We start from the raw sequence: 15,477 nt of genomic DNA on the forward strand, positions 1-15,477 counted from the left end.
GGGTTGCAATGGTCCAGGCCGGGGGCTAAACTCTATCTACGCCTTTCAAGTTCAAACCTTGATCTAGAACCCTGATTGCAGTGGCTAGGAAATTTGATTTACCATTTCCAGCAATAAACGAGAAAAAAGAACCCGAGCGAAGAACCTTATACAGCCTTATCAAACTATGAATCAGATTTCCACGGACCAAAAACTTCAAGAATATTCGTATACCGATTCTCCCCTTCAGCCAATCTCAACCGCTGGGGAGAGGGGGGTAGGGGGATCACGCCGTTACATCTTCAATGCATCCTTTTAGAAACGTTCTTGGTTTTTCCTATATTCCCTCGGATTCTAATTCTCTCACTAATTTCTCAATGTACCACGGGGATGGGATATTTACATCACGAGACACGCATTTACATACAAAATAACTCGCATTCTGATGTTAGCTCTTAAAGGCAAGAAGAGAATCTTATATTTGAAGATAAGCAGTTCTATCTCATCTTCATTATCATTATATCATTCAATCTTCGAAATGTCATCATAATAATGTTTTCTGTCTAGTAGCATTCAATTACTATACTGCTTCTAAGAGTCGGATTGTCATGCTAAAGTGCCGGCATGCACCGACATTCTCCAGGGGATTTAACTTTATAGGACGGCAGTTGTTATTGTGTGAGTGGTTAAGGTTAGAGCTGGAGATGGCAATCCTCAAACGCATTGCCAACACAATGCATCTGCACCAAACTTCAAAATGAGGGTCTCAATGGCCAAGAATGAAAGTTCAAATGAGGCAAATAATGCATAAAATGCATTTTTTGATGGGAATCCTTACAAATACACCAACAGGATCAACCCTTAAGGTGGGGGAACCCATCTTAAGATCTGTTTGCATGTCTTTGCTGCCGAACCTTGGAATGTGGCCCTTGGCAATTTAGATTGCACCGCACACACGCATTCGTGAGCGCGTCTTGGCCACCATTTTCAGGACGAGAGTGTTATCAGCAGAGGTCGAGCGCCTGGATCAAAGCTTATGAAATTTGTGGACATCAGCTGTTGCGTGGTTGGCAGATATCAGGAAAATGATTGTTGGCGGATATGCTGTCCAAGTTCGGTGTTGATACAGAGCTTGGTAATGTTTTACTGACGGGCGCTCGCAGGGTACTCGTAGATTAAACATCGAACAAGGTAAGCATGGTTTCTCAAACCGTCGGGCTGTCCATACTGACACGGCAGCTCCGCAGAGGATTCTTTGAAGTTAGTGAGATACACTACAACGAAGGTCGGCATTGTGAAACTTGGAGTTCCGCCGGGTAGACGTGCTCGCGATTGAATGCTTTCCCTGTTGGAGGGAGGCTGCTGCAAGACTAGTTATTCTATTGGAAACATTAAATTCTGATATTTTTGATACAACCACTACCTTGAAAAACGGAAAACGCCGGATTCACCCTTTCTCTTTAGTTGACGGAATTTATTGTTTCCAGGGGCCAGCTGCGAGGGTTCCATCTTCGAGGTGTGGTGATGTTTCCTAGAGTCTGTGTATGAAGTGGAATGAATTATATATGTACGGTAAAAATAGAAATATATACATATACTAAGTAATCAGCTTTTACAACAACTAAACTACCACTCACCAGCTAACACCTACAACAGCTTCAGTATTTCACTTCACTTCACTTCATTTATTTTGTATTGCGCTTAGGCTCTGTAGTCTCCATAACAGAGATTTGAGGGGATACTCCTCAGTTAAACAATATGGAATTGAAGATTTATTTGTTCTAAGGATTTAGAGGTGTCTTTGCCCATCCCTCAAGGGGCATGTTAGAGGCAGGCTGTTTCTAGTAAGTACTACAATATCCTAATAAGAAAGTGTGATGTTTTCCACAGCGCCATATACGAAGTAAAGATGACCAATTTCCATCAATCTAAACAGTATTTAATAATGATTGGTTGTGTAATAGTTAATTATGGGGTGATATCATGTGGTATAATTTTCGATAGGCTCATCAAAGTCAATTCAGTCTTTTGTAGAAACAGACATGGGAATATATGGAGGGAGAATGCAAAGATTTACTCTCAAGGAAGATGGTATCAGCGGGTAAAGAGTCTCGCGTGTGTATAAAATATATATGGAGTGCCTTTTGGAAGGGGGTGGAATAACTGCTTGCGAACGGGTTCTGAGTAAGGTTCATTCTTAGGGACATGACCACGTTCGTTGAAATGGTGGCGCAATGGAGTATCCACTCATCGGAACTTGAACTACAGGATATCCGAATCCTGCCACAGCGTTACCGAATGTGAACTGTATGCAGTCTCTAATAACGAGGTAGTTAACTATTCTAGTGATTACATACAAAGTTAGCAGTGTGAGCCAAGAAGGTACGAATAAACGAGATTTGTTAGCGTAGTGAGATATGTGCTCAATCCGACACCAGGTTACACGACCCACAAGTCCCTTCCCCGGATGCCGTGTTTAGCGGGATATCCCCGATTCGCCAGAACATCATGACTTACCCATGCTGGATATCATTCTATCCTCTGGAGAAAAATAATGCTAGAACGCCAGAGGTAGATCTACCGCACTTCGATACAGCTGATCAAGCGCCTTGACGAGGCCTAAAAAAGGGTTCTTTGCCATGAAGGAGAGCTGGTTGCTGTCTGGGAGAAGATGTTTAAGGTTTTGACAGAATATGAGCACACAATGATTGCCAACATGGTGGCTGTTGACAGAACTTCAGCTCGGGTGTGGAAAATGTATTCCCCTGCAAGATATAGCATACGGGTTCTAGACTCTTCAAGTTAGAACAAATGTGCTCAAAAGCTGCCAAGGCATGTCTGACTTACCGAATCCGCCGATAGTTCGCACGTTCCATCATGATACAGCGAATAAGGTTGGGACAAAATTGAAGGAGCCACGGTGTGATTTTTGTTGGGGCGATATTATTGCTGTTAGCTATAAGGTTGTGTTGCCTGTGGCGGTGCTGCCTGCTCTCCCGCTAAGCGTGCCGGTGATTTGGTCAGACCCGACGTATTTCGGGTTACCGATTATTGATTCCACCATTGTTCCGTGATACTACCCGGCCCGAAGCCGGTAGCCGACGCGCCTTGGCTTCCCCAGTCGAGCTTAAATTTTAACACCCCAACGCCCCATAGATTTGCTTCACCTCTACTGACGTGCATCATAGCTACTCCGTATTCCATCCGCTATTCCTAGCTTCGGGTGGCTAGCTGCTTTGCTCAGTTTAGTAATTTGCAGTGCTCCGGGCGTGGTCTTTACTGTGCGAGAGTAATTTAGTACTTTATTATTCTCTTGGTGCGAGATTTTTGAAATGATTCCCTTGCAATGTAACCTCTATATTACTGCAATGCCCAGATATTGTATTTGTATCTCAGCTGAACTTTCAATAGGAACAGCTTCTCTAAGTTGAAATTCTAGTGAAGTAACCTTGTTCAACCAGTCTGTAGCAATGTGTATTAGCACTATTTAATGATTTTGTGAAAAGGGTATCTATCTATCTGGCATCATGAGCACCTAGTTCACAAACTTTCTTTTGGTTTCAAAATGAAGTAGAGAAATGAGCTCTGAATCTTAATAGCTGTGTTTTATCCCCGCCAGTGATTTTAGAAGTAAATGAAAATGATGTTGATTCAAATTAGCCCCGTCTGATAAGAAAGCGCATGTGAGTTTTTGCTCTTAGCCATTGAACTCTCATTCAACGATATGTCTGAACAGCACTGTGGGATTTCATGGTCCCAGTCTTATTCTGGTATGCTGGAACTCCACCGGCACATTCGGCAGCCATGCCACCATGGCAGGGTCTCCGTAGCGCAAAGAGCTATCTCACCACCAGCACCATGCTGGTAGTAGATGGGACGAATCACCCAATCCAATCCCTCCAACAAAGGCTATACCAGACCATGTGGCAACCCTTGTAACTTTTGGCTTCACCCATCTAGCTAGCTAGCTGTTTACTTAGTGCTCCACAGTCAGATCAACAAATGCAACCGAGAGTCTAGATATTTTCTAATTCCCATATGAAAAATATCTGTTGTTGTGCCATCTTTCCACACTTTCTTTAGAGAGAGGAACATCAAAGAGTTTCTATCTGCAATTGAAACCAAGCACTTTATTCTATAGTTATTCAAATTAGTTTAACAGTTTACGCAAATAAACTCTAGAAGAAATGACATCTTCTCATGATAACTTCATTCACAGTTGAGGTTCTTTATCACATAGCTCGGCCACTTTGTAGAATTATATCAAGGGAGTGTGAGAATATAGTACCTTGCTTGTCATCTTTGTCCCAGAGTGTTTCTTGTGCCAAATCGGTGTAGTAATGCAAATTTACTGGGTTAATGATTCTAATTTTGATGAGAGCTCTTAAATATTTTAAAATTAAAATAATGGAGGTAATTGTTTTGAATATAAAAAGGTGGTCATCGCCCTCTTCAAAGTCTGCTTTTTTAAAATCATAATTCATTGACACTTTCTTCAGTTTGCCAAAATAACCATCAACAATTTCCATATATCATCTTGTATTCCTCAAGTTCATCTTTGACCGACAGAATGAAGATCACTCTTGCCTCTCTAGTCCTTGCCATTGCTGGTTTGGCTGCTGCCTCTCCCGTGGTCACTCCTGATAGTGACTTGGTCATAGAGTTTGAACCTGGGAAGCCATGTGATAGATCTTCACGTGTTGCCTGCAGCAACAATAATTGGGAGTGGTTTGTAATTGTATACTCCCTTGCTGTATGGTAGATGGCTAATTGCAAAACCTTGAATCAACAGGAGTCCACATATACTTGTCTGTGCCAACCGCGGAAGTGGACTAAAATGGGAGGTTCAGGTCACCTGTCCCAATGGCCAAACATGCAGTTATGATGGTACCAACAACTGGGCCTGGTGTAAGCCCTATTAGTGAGGCTGCTGTGGAGGTGCTGGGGTCAAACACTGAGCAAATTGACTGGGATAGCAATGTGATGCGGCGGTGATAGTGGGAAGTGGGTTGTGGTGAATATGAGTTTGTTGTTCTTTGTTGCAGTGGAAAGGGGGTTATTTGTTTGGGAGCTTCTTCGTCTTCTGCTTCTGCGTTGGCTGGCATGGCGGGGTGATGTATGCTAATCCTGTCCCTGCTTCAAAGAATCTCAGCCAGGGTTTCATTAATACCATAAATGTAGCTTATGAATGCAGAACAGATTCTCACAACAAAAACCAGGCTTATAACGGTTTTGATATACAGCAATTCTTGAGAGCAAACAAGCTGTCATAAAAGCTTTAGTTTTTATTTCAGTATTGGTGTATGCAAGTAGAGTCCAGCATTTTCCACGGACATTCCAACAAGCTTTTAGAGTGGGCTAATGAAATATTTATTGAGAATACAAACACATCTGCTCCAGAGGCTGCTCCACTGTGCTTGAGGTTGATTCTGTAGGGAGGTGTCAGCAACCAGCTCAAGACAAGACAAGGCTGCATCAAGCTACAGTTGCGAGAACAATCAGTAGTTGACATATCTGATATGTAGTGGTCTCTGTACGGAGCTTGTTTGGCCTTAGGTGTGGTGTGTTGCATATATAATATATGATACGATGGAAGGGAAGGGAAACCCCAGTTTTGACTGTGGCAATATAAATCCATACATGCACCTGCCTCTTCGGTGTAACCCTATATCGCACTCTCAGTTAACCAAACCTTTGATAGGTTATCCTGGTAAGATTGGCTGCGCCTTCTGCTTCTTCAACTGAAGCTGCGGGCTTTGAGTGGAGATGTTCGATACAATGGTGCTCGCGGGATAGACTGAAGTTGTGCGAAGAACGCATATGGTGGGCGTAGGACTTTTAAAGTCTTGAAGCAAAGGCTGTTTTGTAATCAGCCATGCCTCCGTAGCATGTTAGGTTGATAGTCCATGTACGGCGAGCAGCCATCACAGCGAGTACGAGCAATGCATCTAAGACAATCATCTGTGTAACTGTTACCATAATTGTGGTGCTTGTCATATTCAGCCTGTACCTCCTTGCATGAACAGACTTTATATCCAATGGCATACAACATGGCAAGGGATGATGTGTGGAAAGGAGTATATATCGAGCAGGTAGGCAGGTTGGCAGCGAATTCAGGGGTAAGAATAGGGGTTATGTGAGCCAATTGCGCCCTAGCGTTGAAGGTCTCTCCACTGCACGCGATGTAAAAACGATTTCACTTAAATTCCACTTCGCTCCGTTTGATAAATGTAAAAAATAAATAATTTACAATCACTTTTCAAATTATTAAGTAGTTAAATGTTTATTGAGAAAATTTTAAATAATGAAAATTTCAATATATATTTATATATTTTTGAGATTCACTCTTGCACACATGCTACATTTGACATCATGTGACTTGCCAAGAGTTCCAAGGTTCCACCCATCAATCCTCATAATAAAATTCTTGGCTGCAAATCAAGTATCCGCCAGCCCCGTCTCCTCTTGATTCGCCACACCGGCAACGAGCCATGGCAAACAAAATGAACCATGGCGCAGAGACGACAGTGCTTCGTAAGTTTGGAATCAAGTAGGCGTTCACCTATCCTCGTATACTGGCATGGCATCTCGTGGCTTTGGCTCCTAACTAACAAACACTGCGTCAAGCGAGACGTACCAACTGGCCATGTATATACTTGACCAGTACCGTGGCACTACCCTCTCTTGTCGTTATGTAATCCCGCCACGACTTGCGCCTGCAGAGTCGCGGACCCAGTTGGAGGAGGCAGTTGGGGTTGCTATCGTGGACATAGTCATGAGACATCCGATGCTACAAGTCGGCATGATGGATGCCACTTCCAAGACCCCCTCGTGGATCCAGCTGCAGAGTCTCGACTTGACCCAGCATATAAAATGGGTTTATCTCACAGGGCATGACGACTTTGAACACACGGTGCGGGAAACCTTTAGCACTCAGCTCGATGAGCGTTTCCCAGACCTTTCTATAAGGCAACCGGGCTGGAAGATGACAGTCATTCGACAGGGGAATGCTCCTTTCATGGAGGTCCTGCTCACTTGGAATCACACTCAGTTCGATGCTATGGGTGCCAAGGTCTTCCACGAAGACTTTCTAGAGATGCTCAATGCTGACAATGGAGCACACGAGCGGACGGACTTGGATGGCCATGTCCTTCGACTGCCTCAAGCAGCCCCCTTGCTGCCATCCCCAATCGAGAGCTTGAAGAGTCTTCCGGTAGATCTGAAAGTCCTTGCCAAGGCATTTTGGGAGGAAGCTCGGCCTCAGTTCCTTAACCGGGACGTATCGTGGGCAACCTGGTGCCCGATCCGCCCCTCTCCATACAAAACCCAGTTCCGGGCCTTTGCCATGGACAATCAATCTCTGCTTGCGATCCAAACACTCTGCCGACAGAACCAGACTACTATCACTGGCTTGATAAACGGGCTAGCGCTCATATCCTTCTCATCTCATCTTGACACCGCCGCTGCCCCGGCCTTTCAAAGCTCTACCATGGTAGACCACCGCCGGAATCTGCCTCCGGCCCCGCCAGACGCTCCGTGGGCTCGATCTGACAGATCAGTGAGCAACTACGTAACGCAGTGCCTCCATAGATGGGACACAAAGCTAGTGGCACGGATCCGTTCCAAGCTGCCGCCGGCCGGTGTCGCCAACAAGGGAGGAGACTTATCCGCCGACCTTCAGCGTGAGCTCTGGGCCGTATCGACACAGAACCGACTGGAGATAGTGAACAAGTTGGAAGCCGGGCTACGAAATGATTTGGTCGGGATGTTTAAGTACGTTACGGACTGGCAGCGGATGATGAGCGGCATGGCGAAAAAGACGCGCCAATTCTCGTGGCTGGTGACTAACATTGGTGTGTTGGGCGGCAACACGCCACCGTCGTTGCCGACGACCGGGGACCATACCAACGACGCCCAGAGATGGTCGATCAGTCAAGCCCGGTTTGGCCTCAGCGTCGAGGTTCCGTCTGCAGCCATCGTGTTCTCTCCAGTCAGCGTCGCTGGCCGGGGATTGTATGTGGGTGCCAGCTGGGCTGACTGCACTGTTGATGAGACGATGGGGGAGCGCATCATGGCTGATCTAGAAAGGTGGTTGGCCCAGCTTGCAAGCCAGTCATGATTGGTTAGATGAAGCTCAATCAACAGCAAGATACTAACTGTGTAGCAGAAAGGTAAGTTGCGGGAAGATGGCGGGACCAGAGAGGAGTATGAAAAATACACCACAGGCTCACTATTTGCCCACTAAAGAGCAATCTACAAAACTACTTTATAATAGAAGATAAAAAGATGCAAAAATCTTTAATAAAATTCTTTGCTTTATTAGACGGAGCGAAGCAAAGTCTCTAAGAATCATATGAAACTCTGAGAGGGTGGGGCCAAAAGTTGCTTCATTTTTTGTGACTGAAATGATTGAATGACAATATATATTCAAAAACAGTGGCTTCAATCTTTGATGATTCTATAGATTTAAGCAGTGTGGTGGGGTGGCTGTGTTCCAAACCATCCTCGGCGTGGATACGGCGTGCAGCTTCCTATAGCTGAAGATCTGCCTGGGGGTTCCCGAATATTTTCGCTTTTTTAAATATAGCAACCTTGCATGTACGAATGGCCCTGTAATAATTCCCTTTCGTATTTCCGTCCAACAGGGGGATTACAACGGTGCGGTATGAGTGCGTGGTTGATCAGCCTACTAGGAAAGAATGAATCTTGGTTCCAGGGGAAGAGAAGCCTTGCCAGTCGTTCTCCCAAGGGTAGCGGAAGGTGAGGAAGGGCGGGTGGTAGCCGGGAGGAATGGGAGGGATGGGGGGAGGCTATCATGCAGTGGTCAAATCGTTCGTTATACAGAGCTAAGGAAACGACTGATCTTACTTCTGAAGACAAACTCCCAAGCAAAGCCCGTTATATATATTACTCGTGATTTTCGGGTGGAAAAGAAGTTAGATATCTGCACATGCTGTCTCATGTACATGTACATGTAGGAGTACAATACAATGAAGAAAAGAAAAAGGAGGAAGGAAGGAAGGGAAAAAAAGTATGAATGAATGAAAAGAACAAGAAAAAGAAGCGAAATACAATAAAAATCGCCAGGATTTGAACGAAGGTCGAGAAGAGCTATATCAACATCAGTGTTAAAAACACAACTCAGCGCTATAAGGCAGGCCATCTGCTAACATAGAACAGAGCTGAGATGAAATGTGAAGTGAGAAAACCCGATACGAAAGAGAGTGATTAGTAAGTGTATATTTGTTAGTAATTGATTGGATTGAAGAGATCGGGAAATGTCCGGCAAAAAAATATATATATATATGAAGTAATCAAGCACAAAACAAAGGAAGGCATGCTGAATGACGAAGGAACAAGTACAAGCTATATAGTATGAAAAAAAAGGCTTTTTCTAAGACAAGGCGCCAGGCAGAAAAAAGTTTAAATTAGAAAATGATAAAAACGGTAGGACAAAGGAGATTAAAAACAAGCTTTTTTTCTAATAAACAAACAAAAGCGAGAGAAAGAGAGAGAATCAAGGAGCATCAATTGAGGAACAAAACTTGCGAGAAATCATGTAAAGAGGCAAACATGTAGATTTAGCGCTTTATTTCGCTTGACTACAGGGCACCAGGCTTAGTAGATAGGGGCTAGAGCAGCAACTGCCTCCGATCTTGGATAAACGAGGTTATGCGCTGCCTTAGCACCTAGGGGCCCAGTGGTAGGGAGTAGTGGGAAGGCGGTACGACAGACGCTTGGAGGAGCTAAGTTTCTTCTGCTGAATTTCAGTTTATTATTCCCGCGAGACATCACGGCCGAACATCTTGGCCTTCAGCCAGTCAAACGCGACAAGGACTCGGTTGCGAGCTGAGAATAAAGGAACATTAGTTTATCCTTCGAAAAGTCTACGTGACTTATAGCAAGTTCGAGTTATCTAGAAAGCGAAAACTTACTGCTGAAGCACATGCTCAGATAGACGCTCCGCCAGAAGAGATAAGTTAAAGTTCCACCACTGGCGATGTTTCCACTCAGCCAGCTGACGTCAGCTACAGCGCGCTCCTTGCCGATATATGCAAGGCTCCCTTGATGGGAATACTGGAAAGGGCCTAGCTGCTTTGTTCTCCGTAGGGACTTCTGTAACGCTCTGATCTGATCTAGGATTTTGTTGCGCTCTTCGTCACTTGAGGCTGATGCCTGTGCGGTGGAGAGCTCCTTTAATTCAGCCTCGATGGCTTCCGTCTTGGCCATGGAGTTAAATAGACGGGCCAGGAATGAACCCTCCTGGCTAGCCACTTGCGCTGTTGGCGCATAATTAGTCACCGCACAGTCGCCGACAGCCCAGATGTTCTCCGTTCCGTTCACGACAAGGTATTCGTTGACTGCAAGGCCACGTCGCGACTTACTCTGAGCTGGTATTTGACTCATGAGGTCGCGGACAACACCGCGGACAGCATTGCCAGTAGCCCAGACAAGGAGGCCGTAGGGAATAGTCTCGAGTTCTTTAGTTCCATCGGGCTTAGTGACTTCCGCTTCGATATATTTATCGGAGACTTTCTTCACCATAGTCTTCGTCCGGATTGTGATGGCTTCTTCTTGGAAAGTGGATTCGGTGTAGTCTATCAGTTGTTTGGAGAAGGTGGGAAGCACCTGAGTTAAGTAGAATTAGCCAGTGGGAAACAATTGAAGGGATATAAGGATAAACTCCATACATTTGGAAGGGCCTCTACAAGAGTAACTTTGAAGCTATCCTTTATCTCTGGCACCCACTTCTTGAGGTCGTCGTTGAAGAAGTCCTGCAGTTCACCGGCGAACTCAACACCGGTTGGCCCACCACCAACAACTACCATATGGAGAAGTCTTTCGACCTCCTCTTTGGTCTGGTCCTTGAAAATCGCAGTCTCCACGCAGTCCATTATTCGCTTCCTGATTTCCTGAGCATCGCCAACTTCCTTCAAGAAACACGAATGTTCCCGAACGCCGGGGATACCTATGGAATAAGAAGATATATATCAGTATATACATATAACCATACTCAGTGTGAATCTCGAGCAACTAACCGAAAGTAGCATTCTCCGCTCCAACCCCGACCACTAGCATATCGTAAGGAACTTCTGTTGTCGATGTATCGCCCTTGATATCCGATTCATCACAGATGCGCACCACCTTCCTCACGGGGTCAATCTTAGTAGCACTGGCTTCGTAGTACTTTACCGCAGCCTTTTTATGGCGTAGAATGTTCCTGATAGGCTCCATAATCGACCGATGCTCGATCAAACCGGTCGTGCACGACGGGAGAAGCGGAGTAAAGAGGAAGAAGTTCCGGGGCGATATCACGATCACATTGTAGTTTTCCGTGTCGAGTCTTTTCAACAGAGATACAGATCCCCATCCCGTTCCTAAAAATCGAAGCCCATATATCAGTATATAAATAGCTTCCCATATCGATGTAGAGAGATCGGCACTAGTATAGTACCAAAACCTGGACGTCTAGCGCACCTAAAATAACCAGCGTTTTCTTGGATGCATCAGGCTGTACTTGTTCATCTGGATTCCGGAGCAAGTAGACGCTGTATCCCAATGCGCCTGCACCAGCTAACAGAGACATAAGAGTCAATCTATACATCCATCTGAAAACCCTGAACCTCCGCTTCGGTGTCGGGGGCTGAGAGGGAGGAGGAGCCGGCAGATCTGCATAGGTTCTTCGGAACGATCTCTGGAGGGCAGGGTTGGACAGAGAAGCGTGCCTCAATGGCCCAGCGTAGTGAGCAGACCGGATCGACAGGATCGAGAGAGAGCTGCAGGCTGCTGGTGACAGGTGGGCAGCTGAGCGCAAGAACATATTGGGTCGAGTCGTGAGGAATTTGCTGGCCATTGTCGCGCGGCGAGCGAGCTACACGCGGAGAAAAGGACAGCAAATAGAAAATGAGATGTGTTGAATGGCAACTTAAACCAACAATTGGCCTACCATGCCAAGCAATCTCCAAGCGACAGAAAGGACGAGGGAATTTCTTCACGCTGTGTTGTGAACAACCGCAGTATCAAAGGACGTGAACTGAGGTGTAGTATGACTGAGGTAATTTTTTTGGCAACCAAGCCAGACAGGGCCGTTTGCAGCCAAGCCTAGGCTGCCAGGGTGTTTTCTTAGGTGTTATCTTATCGCGCCTATCTGCAAGCCTGGCCCAGGCCGGTGACTGAATTGGCCCCGGAGAAGAAAGGACAAGAAAAGCAAATAGTAGCTTAGAAAATAACTAACTTACATCTAGTGCTGTCGATGGCGACGTTTCTGAGAACCCTTTGGAGACTCCAGCAATTGCGTACAATACATACATCCTCGTGGCAGCGAAAACCAGATCCTCCGACATCTTCCGCCTTGTCCCCCGAGGCCACACGAATGCCATATCTCCAGTAAACAATGGGTAGTATGTATTGCCTAAACCACGCCTGGAAATTCAATTCCTGTACACTTTTGAAACCCGCCTTTGAACATGGACGAATGCCGTTCCGTTGCTAACTGAATTACAGTTTCATACATATATATATATATATATGCCATGCAATCCAAGAGAAGAAAACCCCTTCTGACATTGAGCCGGAATACCTATGACCTCGCTTTGACGTCTCCGTTATCGGAAATATTCGCGCGAGCATTAAAGCCAGAAGTGAACTTGAAGTGGACCTGAAGTGGACCGCAGATATTCCGCTTAGCCAATGCGTGACACTGGTGAAAGGCCACACGGCCTATCGTCTTAGAGATCTATGTTGAAAACTCGACTATCTTGTGAGCTCGAAAAAAGCGCCCAAAAAAAGCGCCATACGAAGCCATGCGTAGATCGCCCGGGTATACATTTCGACCCGCGAGGGCCGAGTTGGTGAGTGGTGGTGCAGCGTATGTCACCTGTCTACCACCCCCGAGGGTACATATTTGGCATTGCACGAAATATGTTTTAATATGTTTTATCTTGGAGATTCCAAGATCAGAAACAGCTTGATGAGGAGAACGCAATGCTTCAAATCTCCTACGGATTGGCATTTTGATTTTTTTTTCGTCTACTAACTTCCCATCTCGTTCGTTTGGTTCGAGGCTATCAATCGTGTAATACTGTAACATTCGCAGTAGGATTGTATCTTATCTTGAATAATTGCTAGCTAAAGCTCCGATCCCTTCTTAACCAACAGAGGATTTACCAGGCTTCTTATACCCAAGGATCAGCTGCTAATATCCTATCGTTATTACGTGCAAAATGGAAGATATTTAGATAATCATCATCGCAATCATCAATTGTGCGGTAAAATCTCGCTCATTAGATGAGTGGCATTCTTGGTGGTAGATTTGGTGGATAATTTTGTCGCAGCCAGCTCTCCATCTGACACAGGGTATGATAGAGCTAGTTTGAAATCAAGTACGACAACAAGCCAAAAAAGAAGAGTATTCACCATCGAGATTCCTAGAGCGACGGTCGTCCATTTGTTAGAAACAAAAGAAGAAAAGTAGGGGAAGGATCGGAGAAAGGATATATAAACAAAGCCAAAAGGAAATAAAAAAATAGAAATAGAAATAACCCAGGACGAACCTTTGCCTCTCTGGCTGCCTTCAAATTTGTATTGAAATCTCTCCACAGCCGATTGATTTCAGCAACTTCGTCCATATCATCTACCACCTGGTTGGCGTATTTCGTACGTCGTTTCTGGCTCCAGCGCTCGCGTTCTAGGATCTCCGCGTCGGAAAATATACCTTTGCGTTGGAGGTAATCGACGATCCATTCGTTGAGGTGGTAGCGCCAATGGATGAGTGTGTGCGCCATAATGGCTTTGGTTTTACAGTGTCTGGTTTGGTTAGCTACTGCTGCTACTGAGGGCATTGGGGAAGGGGATGGGCGTGGGCGTGGTTCTTATTCCTCTTTTACCTTCCCAAGTAAAAATGAGTGCTTGCATCTGGGATCTCATTGCCTCCACGATCGATATTTCCAGGTTTGTGATCCCCACTCTCATCATCGTCTTGCTCATCGCTGTCGCTATCCTCGTCATCGTCATCAGATATGGGTTCCAGTGTCTCAAGCAAGTAGGGTTTTCCATCAAGTTTAATATCAAACGAAGCGGGGTGGTTAGTTTTATTGCAAGCGTCGCATGAGTGGCCCATTGAAATGGGATATAGAGTGACATCGAGGCCCGGCCTGGCTTCAAGAGCTTTCCTGAAGTCTCTGTTCCACGCGGAGGAAATAAGTTGTGACCCTGCAAGACCCATTACCTCATCATTTACTTTGCTGAAGGCGACGCGATAGACAACGTCGTCACGAGGGAATGCAGGATTCAGTTTATTATGCACCATCCACTCAACCACGTCCTTGAAATGGTCTCTCAAGCGCTTGTATCGATGTCTTGTAAATTCGAAAGGGATATCATTGAGTTCATCTGGAGCACCGAGTATTCCATCCTCACCTTGGTCGACGAAATCATCCTCGTATTTGTCAAGGTCTTCAGGGCTGGCGGGTTCAATGTCACTATCCTCATCGAGATTTATCCAGGCTTCTTCTTCTTCTTCTTCCTCTTCCTCCCTTTCTTCTTCCGATGAAGATCCATTTTTGCTTTGTTCTGCGTTGGATTCTTCTCCCGATGATTCCACGGATATCACTCCGCGCTTCCCCCCGGCTCTCCGACGTCTCAGAGCTTCTAGTTGGGTTTGCCGCTTAAGCTTAGCTTTATCTGCTGCTCTTCCTCGAGTTCTTGTCTTTGTCACGGCTGCAACTCATTTTTAGCTATATTGATATTAAAAAAAAGGAAAGGAAATATCGGTATCATACCCGAATCGCGAAGATCTTCCAGATCCTCTTTTAGATCTAGTCTATCTCGCTCAGCACGGTTACGAGGGATATGTTCCTTTGAGCCTTTAGACTGCAGATTTAGTCTCCGCCGTTTTGCGGGCGATGAGCAGATAATATCTTCAGACTCCTCCCCATCATTGTCATCTTCATCCATATCTTCGATATTTAATCGCTTCAAGGGCCTGCGGCTTGAAGAAGGAGCGCGAATAGATTCTTCATCTGACGAAATGTCCTCTCGCTCGCTTGATTGGAAAAGGCTCGGGATCTGCCCTTCCTTTTCCACGATCCGCCTGCTTGAACTGGGTGAACTAAGGTCATTTTTGAATTGCATGGTTGCGACTCTCTCATTCCCAGGGCTTCGCTCCAGTCCGGGTGAGGATGACGTTAAGGAAGTGAAGGTTAAGCGGGTTTGCCTTTTGGCATTTCGTTTTCTAGCTGGCTGTGTTGATGGAGGCATGGTGAGGAGGCTCTGTCGGCCGCAGTGAAGCTCATATAAAGATATTATTTCCTGCGGCCTCACTTTGGAGGGGTTTGCGCCCTTCCAAATGACGGAAGCCTGGGCCTAGAGATCTTTGTCTGCAGTTGAGAGAATCATGTGTAGTAGATATGTTAAAGCTGCTGCTAGGTAGCAGCCAGTCAACCCCTCGAGTAATATAAGTTGTCATATCGACATCTTTGCACTTTTCCAATCAATCTC

General features: G+C 45.5%; 5 protein-coding genes across 5 annotated transcripts; 1 reads left to right on the top strand and 4 right to left on the bottom strand.

Moving 5' to 3' along the window:
- Positions 1-4,494: 4,494 nt before the first annotated feature.
- HCBG_07792 (uncharacterized protein) lies at positions 4,495-5,976 on the bottom strand (the record flags this gene model as incomplete). The annotated part of the gene is made up of 4 exons (XM_045434841.1): positions 4,495-4,745; positions 4,835-4,882; positions 5,367-5,408; positions 5,892-5,976. The coding sequence occupies 4 exons, from the start codon at positions 5,974-5,976 to the stop codon at positions 4,495-4,497; spliced, it is 426 nt and encodes a 141-aa protein (XP_045284147.1).
- Positions 5,977-6,457: 481 nt separating this feature from the next.
- Positions 6,458-8,306, top strand: HCBG_07793 (uncharacterized protein; the record flags this gene model as incomplete). The annotated part of the gene is made up of 2 exons (XM_045434842.1): positions 6,458-6,529; positions 6,607-8,306. The coding sequence occupies 2 exons, from the start codon at positions 6,471-6,473 to the stop codon at positions 8,096-8,098; spliced, it is 1,551 nt and encodes a 516-aa protein (XP_045284148.1).
- Positions 8,307-9,754: 1,448 nt separating this feature from the next.
- On the bottom strand, positions 9,755-11,833 carry HCBG_07794 (alternative NADH-dehydrogenase; the record flags this gene model as incomplete). Its single annotated transcript, XM_045434843.1, has 5 exons — positions 9,755-9,828; positions 9,915-10,608; positions 10,671-10,948; positions 11,019-11,357; positions 11,458-11,833. The coding sequence occupies 5 exons, from the start codon at positions 11,831-11,833 to the stop codon at positions 9,755-9,757; spliced, it is 1,761 nt and encodes a 586-aa protein (XP_045284149.1).
- A 726-nt stretch (positions 11,834-12,559) lies between these two features.
- Positions 12,560-12,991, bottom strand: HCBG_07795 (uncharacterized protein; the record flags this gene model as incomplete). The annotated part of the gene is made up of 2 exons (XM_045434844.1): positions 12,560-12,715; positions 12,806-12,991. The coding sequence occupies 2 exons, from the start codon at positions 12,989-12,991 to the stop codon at positions 12,560-12,562; spliced, it is 342 nt and encodes a 113-aa protein (XP_045284150.1).
- A 400-nt stretch (positions 12,992-13,391) lies between these two features.
- On the bottom strand, positions 13,392-15,237 carry HCBG_07796 (uncharacterized protein; the record flags this gene model as incomplete). Its single annotated transcript, XM_045434845.1, has 4 exons — positions 13,392-13,406; positions 13,533-13,785; positions 13,866-14,697; positions 14,760-15,237. 4 exons carry the CDS (start codon positions 15,235-15,237, stop codon positions 13,392-13,394), a joined length of 1,578 nt encoding a protein of 525 aa, XP_045284151.1.
- Positions 15,238-15,477: the final 240 nt, after the last annotated feature.

Source organism: Histoplasma capsulatum, assembly GCF_000150115.1.
Source record: "Histoplasma capsulatum G186AR genomic scaffold supercont2.14, whole genome shotgun sequence".
NCBI classification, from domain to species: domain Eukaryota; kingdom Fungi; phylum Ascomycota; class Eurotiomycetes; order Onygenales; family Ajellomycetaceae; genus Histoplasma; species Histoplasma capsulatum.